We start from the raw sequence: 11,084 nt of genomic DNA on the forward strand, positions 1-11,084 counted from the left end.
AGTGTGTGAATGTGTTTGTGCATGGGTGAATGGGACTGTGACTGTAAAGCACTTTGGGCCTTCGTAAGAAGGTAGAAAGCGCTATTCAAGTATACGCCATTTACCATATTTGTCCAAAGGAAATTTTCCTAGAAGCTCTGTGGCATGTCAACATGCATTTTTGCAAATTCCAGTCTCACTTTTTTATGATTTCCTTTCAACAGTGGTGTCCTCCTTGGTCGTCTCCCATGAAGTCCACTCTGGCTCAAACAACGACGAATTGACACTGATGTACCTTGATCTAGGAGTTCACCTTTAATATCTTTGGAGGTTGTTCTGGGCTCTTTGGAGACAGTTCGAACTATCCGTCTCCTCAATTTGTCATCAATTTTCCTCTTCCGGCCACGTTCAGGGAGGTTGGCTACTGTCCCTTGGGTCTTAAACTTCTGAATAATATGTGCCACTGTCATCACAGGAACTTCAAACTGCTTAGAGATGGTTTGATAGCCTTTACCTTTACGATTATTGTCTATAATTTTATTTCTAATGTCCTGGGACAATTCTCTCCTTCACTTTCTGTTGTCCATGTTCACACCTTTTCACCAAACAGCAACGTGACTATTTGTCTCCCTTTAAAGAGGCAGACTGACTGATTATGGGTTTGAAAACAGCAGTGATGTCAATTAAATGACATACCTGGGTTCATCATGACCCCCCGGGCAATTAGTTCTCAGTCTTTCATGGAGGTACCATCATTTTTGCCCAGCCCTATTTCATTAGTTTGTTTTTTTAAATAATTCTGTTAACTCAAAAGTAATGGCTGATTTTGATTTTTTACTTTTCAATAAATTTTAATTTGTTACTTTTGAACGTTTCAAGTCATTTCAGTGAGCATTTAGGACTTTCTTTAACTGAGGGGTACCAACAATTGTGTCCACCACTGTAAAGGGAAAGAGTTTAAGCCTCATTGTTAGCTCTGAGGAGAAAGTGTTAACCTGGGGGCGGCGCTGGCGGGGCAGACTTCCTGGAAGGGGATGTTGTCACTGCTGTCAGCTCGTGAGAACCTGCTTGTTTTTGTGGATTGGGGTTGAGGGTTGGCACTCAGAGAGCAGGGTCATGAATGGATCAAAACACCACTTTGGGGTTTCTTTGAGGAATGAACACAATACACTAAAAAGCTCCCAACTGACTCTGCTAGAAGCCCATTAAAATGAAATTTTACTGAAACTTGTATACATTCAACTGTAAGAGCTTTAAAGTTAACCAGGATATTGAATTGTCCAATAAAAACATTTTATTGCAATTATTCAAAGGAAACATCAGTAAAAATTCATATATACAGCAACAGGTCTTAAAAGCTGAATTCCATTGTGATCGAGTCAAAGTAGCTCAAACCATCGGAATGATTTTTAACATAAAACATGCCATCATGTGTGCCCCCCCCCACCCACAAAATACCCCCATTGTATATATATAACTAAAGGAAAAGTCTGACTAAAATATTTTTGATGCCCATGATAAAGACAAAAAATGAAATCCAGTTACCAGGAAGATGAGCAGAAACTAAAAAATTGTTGGAAATGCCAAACAGTGAGTCCTTTTGACCTGGCTTGATCTCGTACATTTTAAAACCTTATTTTGGGAAAATCTGGAGAGGGAATTCATATCTGAGGTACAGCTAAAAGTACAATCGTGTCTCTATTCATCAGTCTTTTCTCCAGGCTGGTAATGCCTGTATTCTGGTTTGAGCTCCCAGGTGTTCTTGTGGGTTCCCTTCACGTTGTAGATGCCAATGTCACGCAGGATTTCTTTAAGGTAGATCTGAGGAAACAAAAGGACACAATGAGAAGAAAAAAAAGTTCCATAGTTTTGCTATGAGAATAAAACAGAATAAAGAAAGTTAATCGTTTCTCTTTTTTTTAAAATAAATCTCGCCCCAGTGATTGAGCACTCTCCTGTTTGGACTTACCACTGGCTGTTTAGTGATATCCACCAGGTCTTTGATGTTGTAGTACTGGTGCTTCTCAAAAGCAGAGAACAGCATTTCCAAAACCTGCTGTTTGTCAGCTCTCGCCCTCTTGCCTTCCTCTTTCTTCTTCTTCTCGTACTCGCGCTGTGGCAAATGGTGAAATAAACAAGCATGTTTATTAAATACTGCCTCCTCTGCTCAATTACAAATTTTGTGCACATGTTGCTGGTTTCGTGTGGGTAATCACAAATATGGGAAACGTCTTACATTGTACTCATGGTTGGCCACAGGTTTGTAGTTGGTGACAGGTTTTGACAACTGCTGCGAGAGCCTGGATGGTTTGGAGGACTCCTCAATTTGTAACCTGTTTAACAGAGGGCTTACTTGTATTACTGAGGTGCAAAGGTTTTGTTGCCCAGCATAAATACCTGTCATAATAATGTTATGCATGTACGCCCTCACATTGTTTTTATGCTACATACAGCACATCGAATGCACCAAACTCACCTCTTCAATTTCATGTAGCTTTCACTGACCGCAGGTCTGCACTCCGCTCTCTGAACCACAACTCCCTCCAAGGCGATTTTATCTAAAAAAAGAAAATCATAGTTGGGGTCCACATATGCATGTCTTAAAGTGTTTAAATCATAAATAAAAGAGAGCAAAGTAGGAGTGAAACCAGATGTAATACAGGTGTTAGAAAAAGAAAACCCACAAAAAAGACTTTCACTAAAACTCATAAAATGCTAATTCACAAAAGCTCTCATCCACATTTGAAAAGATAATGTTTTGGTTCATTAATTTCCCAACTTTCCACTTGCACCATCATTGACATGAGAACATCAGAAAAGAAGTATCTCCAGGAATTCCACAACTGAACAGACTTCAATCAACAGTGAGAGCAGGCAGCAGTCTGCCCAGCTTCATCAGCACCAGTCAGAAAACCAGCAAACCACCTGCTTTGACACAACATGACATCTTGCATCCATAGTTTATGGAATGCTTTCACACATCTTCCAAACTTACATGGAGTGTTAGTTTGGCAGAAAAAAAAAAAAAAGTCTTGGCCAAAGGAAAAAAACACAGCACCTTTGTCTTTCTGTGGCAAAACAGGACTCACCTGGACCTGACCCCGCCCCTGAGCTGCTGCCATCAGATCTTTCTTCTGACTGGCCTAAAGGGAGGGATGGAGGGAGGGAGGGAGGAAGGGAGGGAGGGAGGATAAAAATGGAAGGCATGGTAGACAGAGGAGGGTGGGAATCGAACGATAAAAGCCACATCTAGATTTTAGTCCCAGTCACAAACGTTAAATTCACACAGCAGCTTCTCAGAGCAAGGTCGGGCAGATACCGGAGCAGGCACGAAGCAAAGCATGTCCTTCCTGAAGGAAGCACGAGGCCCCTCCTCCCACCGCTGACACACAACCAGCAGGGATGCACGGATCGTTTTCCATTAAATAAGGGAGAAACTAAAATCTTAACATTAAGAGAAACTCGACAGAAAATTATAACCTCATCTTCACGAATTGTCGATCAAATGTACGTTTAATTTACGTTTAAATTATTGTTGTTTCAGGTTTCAGCTGGAAAAAAAAAAGAAACTATAAAAGATGTCTTCCAAGCCTGCACAATATATCGCAAATTTATTGCTATCGCAATATCAAGCTGTGCAATATGCAGATCGCAAAAAACGGCAAAAATTGTGATAAATGGTTACCTTAAATGTGCTGAAACAATTTTATGGCAGCTTGGAGTATTTAACAAATCAAATTAATCCCTTTATGGATTTGACCAATTGGATAAACTCCTTTACATCATTGACCAATTGGATGGAGCCCTTTTATGTTACATGTTCTAACGAGGGTCATTTGGAGTAAATTTAAGTTAGGTTGACTCTTATTTAAATTAAACTATTGTAGTGAAATGGAAATGATGAATTTTGTTGTATCGCAAGTTATATCGTCATCACAATATTGATCACTGATAACGCAAATCGCTAGTTTTCCTCATGTCGTGCAGACCTAATGTCTTACTATTTTGACTGTGCAGCCCTTAAAGACACACTGGCAGGCAATTAATGTTAAAACGTAAAGGCAAAACGCCACCATCCCAACATCCAACGCTGAAGTAAACCTTTGACATTCCTAAAAAAAGGCCAGCTGATCCAAACCCAAAAATTCCCTGCAGAAATGAAACCAATCACAAATTCAGCAATGATTTGTGGCAATTCATTGACTGAAAAAAAAAAGAAAAGGTTTTCCTAAAAATCATCTTTAGTGATTGGGATTAAATTAATGACCAACTGATTAAAAAAGTGAAATTACATTAAATAAAAAAGGAAAGAGAAGCAAATCTGACAATATGAAGACAAATTGTACTAATATTTGGCATGCCTATTTTGTATGATGAGTCTGCGGGAAAACTTCACAGAAACAGAGAAGTAGTGACAACACAGAGCCACACAAGAAAGCCAAGAGAAACGCTGGATTTGAAGAGAAGCAGGATGAAGGACCCCACATCACACAAACACAGAACCCCCCTCTGCGATCTAATGACCCGATAAGTGACAGGACAGCAGCAAAGGCCACGGCGAGCAGGGGTTAGTGCTGCTCCTCATGAGCACAACTCACCAGATGAACTCTCTGTGAAGACGGCCAGCATCTGTCCTCCCACTGACTGCATGGTGAAAGGATGATCACGCGGCGCAGACACCGTCTTATCCTCTATACCTTCAATGATGGTCAGCTCTTCGTTCAAAGTGAAGGACACCTGGGAGATGGTCAAGGAATGGTGTACAATATACATTTACACAAATAATTTTGGAAACATGTTGAGCCAGGTTACTTGATTTAATCTGATTTTTTAAAACGTTATTTAAAAAAAAATCGTTTTGGAATAAAAAAAACACACAATGTTATTTTTAAAAAAACAAAGTAACAGTGACTTCTTTTTAACTCTGATTTTCACTTTATAAGGAACTTTCACGTTGGCACTGATATATTCAAATTCATGTATTAAAACTTATTTTTGTTACCGATTTATGCTGTCTGGTCCAACACAATGACACAAACGCACAGTAATATCGGTAAAATAATCGCTGGGATGCAAAAGAAAGCTACCTACCTCTGGTTTTCCCAGATTTCCTTTCCTTTAAAATAATAACAGTGAGGTTAATGTCACTAATTAGATAACACAACAATGACAAGTCCTGGTAAAAAAGAAGAAGCACTTTTTCTTGACATTGTGTAGAATTAAAACAGAATGTAACCCCTATTTAAAAAAATGTTTTCATCATCGTAATTACTAAAGATAATGATGATATCAACATACATTGATGATTCTTCAATAAGAGGGAAAGAAAAATATCTTTGCTCAGTTTTAGAAATGCATTTGATTTTTTTTTCAACATACTTGATGATTCGGAGCTTCCCGACCTCGCCTCTGCCCGTTGCTTTTGCCCATTGCTGTGCCAGGTATTTGGGTACCTGAGAAAAGAAGTGTTCAAAGATCATAACCAAATATACATCTCAAAAAGAAAAGCACAAGAAATAAAAATAACCTGCAACAATAATAGTTTGGAACTGTAAGTAGCAAAACACTTGGAGTTTATGTTATGTATGTAGAATGTAGGGAGTTTACTAATCGAATACTTCTTCAGACAAAATTGGAACATTTAAAGTTTTTAATATATAGTTTCATCACACTTCTGATCTGTCTACAAAAGTATTTGTTTTTGTTTGTTTGTCTTTGTTCATTAGTTTAACGGGGACAATAAACTAAATACATTAAACAAAAAATACTGCTTCCGTATGCAGTCATGAATGGTGGAACTCAAATGTAAAGCTAAAAATGTTCCCAAAAGAAATTAATAGACAGTTCTTTCAATTAAAATATTCATATATTGTTACTTTAGAAGTTAATTTGAAGGCAGTGTTTTACTAATTTATGGCTTTATAGTAAAAAGAAGGTCAACAGAATTTACAGGAACCATAGTGTTGCTTTTATTCACCATTTTCAGAGTCCGTTTTCATAAATGATATTTGCTAACTGGCTTATTATCATCATGCTATCCAATGTATAACTTTTGCTGTTTTTCATATATGCTCCCAATTCTAAAACAGTTTTTAATTTACAATTCTGGTACAAAAATAAGCCGCAACAAATAAAACAAAACTCAATATTTTAAGAAAATGTTTGCAAAACTAACATTAAATTTCTCGGGAACTGAACGTATAATTTTAAAAGTAAAAGGTGCAGCTTTGTATTAAGTTATTTTAATAAATTAATATTTACTATCAATCAACGCAAGAAATATCTAGCATCCATGGCTGCATCATCATGTTGAATGCCGTTATCTACAACGTAGGTTTTAACAAAGCCAGTTGTTTGATATCAATTATTGACTTACTAAAGAAAGAAAAAAAAGTTAAAATAGATTATACATGGTGTATAAATTGTTTATTGACAAACAACGCAGTTTCACTCAACTAATGCTAAGCTAGGTAACCATTAGCATCTGCACCGTATAATTACACGGCATCGTCTTCAGTCTCGTTGCCGTATTCAAAATCCCATACACTTACCTTCACAAGCCACACACCCGTGTTCAGCTTAGCACCTGTTAAATCAACGTCACTTTTTTCTGACATGTTTCAGGCGTTGCTCTTGTTTTACTCACAGGCAACACGCTTGCGCAAGAATATTAAACTAAGGAGAGCGCGATGGTCCAAAATAGAACAAACTCACAATCACGCGAATTCCCTCCAAACAGCCCAAAATTACGAGTGAACTATATTTTTTTAATCAAACGGTACAAGAATAATGTTTTTTTTAATTTTATACAACTGGAAAGTCAAAACAAAATTGGTTAAAGATAACAAAAACTTTCATACATTTTAATTTAAAGAGGAACATAAAAACATGGAGAGGGTTGTAAATACAATATCAGAACAGGTCACAAAAACACATCATGTTTAAACTAATGTTCACCCCCCCCCCCCCCCCCCCCCCAGCAAAATTATACAAACAATCTGCATTTCCACAAACAAGTACATACATTTATAAAAAAAAAAAGTCTTCCAGAAACCCTGCTGGTAAATTGCTGCAAGTCCAAATTAGACTATGCATGTTTTAGCAATTTATTACAAAAACATTTTGTCCTTGCTGTGGGAGAACCGCGTGTTTAGTTCCTGAGATTTCTTCAGCAGCTGTTTCTTCTGAGCTTCATCAAATCGATTCACCTGCAGGTCTGCATCGCGATCAAATGGTCTTCTTTCCACTGGTTGGTCCGCCTTGTCCTTAGCTTTCTCTTTCATCTTCTTTGCGTGCAAAGTCATTAGAGACTCGGCACGTTTAGACTCCTGAAAAAAAAAACAAGTTAGCACTTTTAGCCCCCATTTTCATCGTGACACACTAATCAAAATTTGAGATTTAGATTAGCAGATATGTAAAGTTTTCCCAACTTACATTATATTTAGAAACCTTTTCTGCCATTTCCAAGTCCTTTCTAGAAACATGCGTGACATCATCCTTTTTCTCTGATTCTTTTTTATTCTTACCTTCAAGACGCTCCTATTCAAAGAAAAATAAGATTAAGAAAAAAAGGGGGGTGGATGCCACATCAAAACAAAGTTATTGTCTTTTCCAATAAATACCCTAGCTTTGCGCTCCCTGTCTGATGGTGTATCTGTCCAAATGGAGCGATCCTTATTTTCTGGACCAGTCCTTTTCTTAAACGTACGAGCTCCCAAGCCGATGTGTTGCAATTCTGGTGGAAGCTCAGTCATCCATGTTTCTCTAGTTGGCAGTGCAGGAGTTTCCTACCCACCAAAAATACAGTATTAGAAAAATGTCAAAGGAAAAAACATAGAAAATGCACAAAGACAAACAGTCTATTGTTTGTAATTTATTTGTAAAACTATTTAACTATAAAAGAAACAGATAATAAACAGAAAAAAAGGAGATGTCTCACAACTCCTGTCAGCTTGTCTTTCATCTGTTTTGCTCGGCGCTCAATATCAAGGGCCACAGAGTTTTGAACAGGGCCTTTGGCAGGCATGGGTCCAATCACTTCCTCATCCTCTCCCTCACTGTTGGAGGATTCAGCACAATAGCCTGGAGGTAGAGCGGGCCCTGGGAGACATTCTCCATCTTCACCATCACTGTCATCCTCTTGATTCTGTGCTGCTTTGCAAAACCCCGGGGGCAGGGCGGGACCAACAATGGGGCGCCTTCAAAAATAATGTAAAAATGTTATCAACTGGCATAGTTTGTTAGCCCTAATTTGCTGGTTCCTTTATAGATGTGGGAATGAACAAAAATATGATGGAAGTATTGACTTTAATCAAACCACACCACAACTGTCTGCAATGACCAAAATGTAATGAAAATAGGAGGGTAGTAAGTACCTCTAAATGGCGCTCAGACCTAGTAGCTGCAGTTGGGTGTCACTGATCAACAGCCCCTCTAAAAAAAGAGGGTTTTTTTCTGTGGGCTGGTTTGAGCATTTTTGGTTTGGTTTCCAAGAAAGAAAAAACATGAGCACTAGTCTGACAATAAAGCTGTTGTCAATTCACAAGGAAAGTGATATAATTTTGAATAACTGGGAAAAAAATAGCAGTTGGCTTAGAAAAGCTGGAGGACAAAAAAGCCATTTCTGTGTGAAAAAATCATCAGAGCAAGACTGAGGATCGAGGAACAAAATCTATAACGACTGCCGACTTAATCTAGACCTCCACATTGGCGAGAGTTAAAGCCGCACTTCTGCAGGAACACCTCAAATCTAACTTTAGGTCTAACTTTAGGCTTGTTTTGCTGCTGTATTTTCTCTATACTTTGCCGTTTCTGAATAAATCTTTAAGTCTTTTTGAACCAGGGTTTTATAGAGGCAAATGTCATACTATGACAAAAGAGTCTACAATAAAACAGGTTAATTAACAGTTGATGATCAGTGAGTTTCCTGCCTCCATCCTAACCAGAAAAATGCACAATCACAATTAAAACAGTTCAAACGATAGTTTCTTTTTTTTTTTTTTTTTTTTACTTTTATAGTCCATTAAAAACATTTCTTAGGGCATCTGCTCACCTTTCAGGAGAACTCTCTTGTTTCTTAAATCCTGGAGGCAGAGCTGGCCCAAAGAAACCGTCATCTTCATTACTGCTCTGTCTGCACAGAGACCGAATCCAATGTCGTTATTTGGCTATAGAGACAATGTATTGGGATTCGAACCTGAAACACTTTAGTGAACCCACTCAGGCCGGTCTCCAGCGCTGTGCCCCGTCTTTGCTCTTTTCCTGGCGATCTCCGGCTCACTTTCATCCGAAGAGCTCGACGCCTCTTCCCGTTTGTATCCGGGAGGCAATGCCGGCCCAGCAACTGCAGAAAAGATAGATATCAAACTAAAGCAAAAATACTTCTACAAGAGTTAACATGAACTGCTGACGTAGCAACAAAAATTATACTTGGATGTTGATTCCTTAACTTACAGTCATTTTCATTAAGCTCGTCCTCGGAGCTCTCCTTTAGAAACATTGGAGGCAAAGCAGGTCCAATTAAGTCTTCCGACGACATTTTGGACTTTGAATTAATTCACTGTTTTCATCAGATTTTGTTAAACGACATAAAACACTTCACAAACCACAAAACGAAGATCGTCCATAAAAAGCTTTTTTGACCTTTTACACAGGAAGTAAATACATTTGTTTGGTCAAAGGCGGAAAAGTGCTTTCAGAATAAAAGCATGGGTTTATTAATGTCGTATTACTTTGGACTAATGTTTTCAGAAATATAAACTTAATGAGAACCCCTAACAAGTATTAAACTATTTGGATGGTTCATGTTCTTTTTTGTGTGTTTGTGTATTTGTGTGTGCGCATGTGCGTCTGTGTATCATGTTCATTCTTTTATTTTATGTTCTACATATATATATGTTATGTTAGGTTATGATTGTTATTTGTGGTGACGTTGTTTATATAGTTACTGTTGATCTCTGTATGATGACTCAATTGTTAATAAAGTTTTTTGGGGAAAAAAACTTTGTACTAATGGTTTTGTACTAATTAGCTGCTGTATTTTTTTCTCATTTATCAAGCCTTATATAGTCATGTAGTTCATATATTCATATTGTAGTAAAAATGTATTGTAATTAGTGAAAATATAGAAGTAAAGGTTGTCATACTTGTACAAACTGGTATTGAGCAAAATACAATCACTGAGGTAGACCTTGGGATCAACCTGAGATTTCATACTAATATTACAGAATCCAGAAAATTTGGTTGTGCAGCTGAAAATACTACATAAACTAATGTGTTAAGATAAAAGCAAGAAAGAAATTTTAAAGTTTTGCAGTTAATTATATACACTAGATTTTTCCATAAACTTTCAGATTAAAAACACTCCATGAAAACACTGTGGCTAATGGTAAATACTTATAAAGCGCTTTTCTACCTTGAATTTGGTCTAAAGGGATCTTGAGTCAAAGTCACATTCACCCATGCACACACACATTCACACACTGATGGTGGCTCTGCTGCCATGCATGGTGCTAGCCTGTCCCTCCAGGAGAAACGTGAGGATCAGTGTCTTGCCCAAGGACACTTAAACATGGGTGGGCAAGGCAGGAATCAAACCTGCAATACTCCAATCAGAGGTCAACCTCCCCAACAATGCACCACATGCCGCCTCTAAAGGCAGAAGAAATTGAAATGTAGTGACTGAGGTTGAATCTTCAATGTTAACTTTGATATAATCAAGTTTGTTGTCAAATAAAGAATACAATTCAGGCACAAAAGAAATAAAAATAGATCAGGAGGGAAAGATGAAATGTTTGAATTCCAAGATCTACCAATGGTGCAAAGGGAAAATAGGTACAATTTTAGTGCTCACAGTCCACAGTCTAGTACATTATACACCCTGTTATGCACTTAGTCCAGAAAAGCGCAGTGCTAGGAACAGCTAAGAAACTGCGCAGGACCCTCAAGCTCCCAGGCCTCTGGTAGAGGACCCGAGCTTGGATTTTTATAAATTACCCACTTTATCAGACACTTACTTGATTCTGCTCTGGGACAGCGCCTGTTAAATGTTCTGGGGGTAGGCTATATTTATTTATTGAATTATGAACAGTATAGGACTCCATAGG

The 11,084-nt window shown here is 37.9% G+C and overlaps 2 protein-coding genes across 3 annotated transcripts; both read right to left on the minus strand.

Moving 5' to 3' along the window:
* Nucleotides 1-1,257: 1,257 nt before the first annotated feature.
* Nucleotides 1,258-6,663, minus strand: gtf2f2 (general transcription factor IIF subunit 2). Of its 2 annotated transcripts, XM_004067084.4 has the most exons (9): nt 6,531-6,663; nt 5,359-5,432; nt 5,071-5,095; nt 4,578-4,716; nt 3,069-3,122; nt 2,456-2,537; nt 2,216-2,312; nt 1,949-2,092; nt 1,258-1,800 (listed from the first exon to the last, which is right to left on the minus strand). In XM_004067084.4, exons 1-9 carry the CDS (start codon nt 6,594-6,596, stop codon nt 1,678-1,680), a joined length of 804 nt encoding a protein of 267 aa, XP_004067132.1. In that variant the 5' UTR covers nt 6,597-6,663; the 3' UTR covers nt 1,258-1,677. The 2 variants fall into 2 exon arrangements, with proteins under 2 accessions (XP_004067132.1, XP_004067133.1); XM_004067085.4 differs by lacking the exon at nt 3,069-3,122.
* Nucleotides 6,664-6,771: 108 nt separating this feature from the next.
* Nucleotides 6,772-9,641, minus strand: gpalpp1 (GPALPP motifs containing 1). Its single transcript, XM_023953383.1, has 7 exons — nt 9,433-9,641; nt 9,199-9,322; nt 9,032-9,112; nt 7,919-8,177; nt 7,602-7,766; nt 7,414-7,518; nt 6,772-7,307 (listed from the first exon to the last, which is right to left on the minus strand). Exons 1-7 carry the CDS (start codon nt 9,515-9,517, stop codon nt 7,089-7,091), a joined length of 1,038 nt encoding a protein of 345 aa, XP_023809151.1. The 5' UTR covers nt 9,518-9,641; the 3' UTR covers nt 6,772-7,088.
* Between the last annotated feature and the right edge of the window lie 1,443 nt (nt 9,642-11,084).

This window comes from Oryzias latipes, chromosome 3, assembly GCF_002234675.1.
Source record: "Oryzias latipes chromosome 3, ASM223467v1".
In the NCBI taxonomy this organism is placed as follows: Eukaryota; Metazoa; Chordata; class Actinopteri; order Beloniformes; family Adrianichthyidae; genus Oryzias; species Oryzias latipes.

Excerpts from the sequence above, each read along its gene's own strand:
- gtf2f2 (XM_004067084.4), bottom strand. The coding sequence starts at position 6,596 with ATGTCAGAAAAAAGTGACGTTGATTTAACAGGTGCTAAGCTGAACACG. Across the intron at positions 4,717-5,070 it reads GAAATCTGGGAAAACCAGAG|GTGTCCTTCACTTTGAACGA; the intron begins GTAGGTAGCTTT and ends ACCATCTCCCAG. Across the intron at positions 1,801-1,948 it reads ATATCACTAAACAGCCAGTG|ATCTACCTTAAAGAAATCCT; the intron begins GTAAGTCCAAAC and ends TTGTTTCCTCAG.
- gpalpp1 (XM_023953383.1), bottom strand. The coding sequence starts at position 9,517 with ATGTCGTCGGAAGACTTAATTGGACCTGCTTTGCCTCCAATGTTTCTA. Across the intron at positions 9,113-9,198 it reads AGCGCTGGAGACCGGCCTGA|ACAGAGCAGTAATGAAGATG; the intron begins GTGGGTTCACTA and ends GTCTCTGTGCAG. Across the intron at positions 7,308-7,413 it reads AAAAGGTTTCTAAATATAAT|GAGTCTAAACGTGCCGAGTC; the intron begins GTAAGTTGGGAA and ends TTTTTTTTTCAG.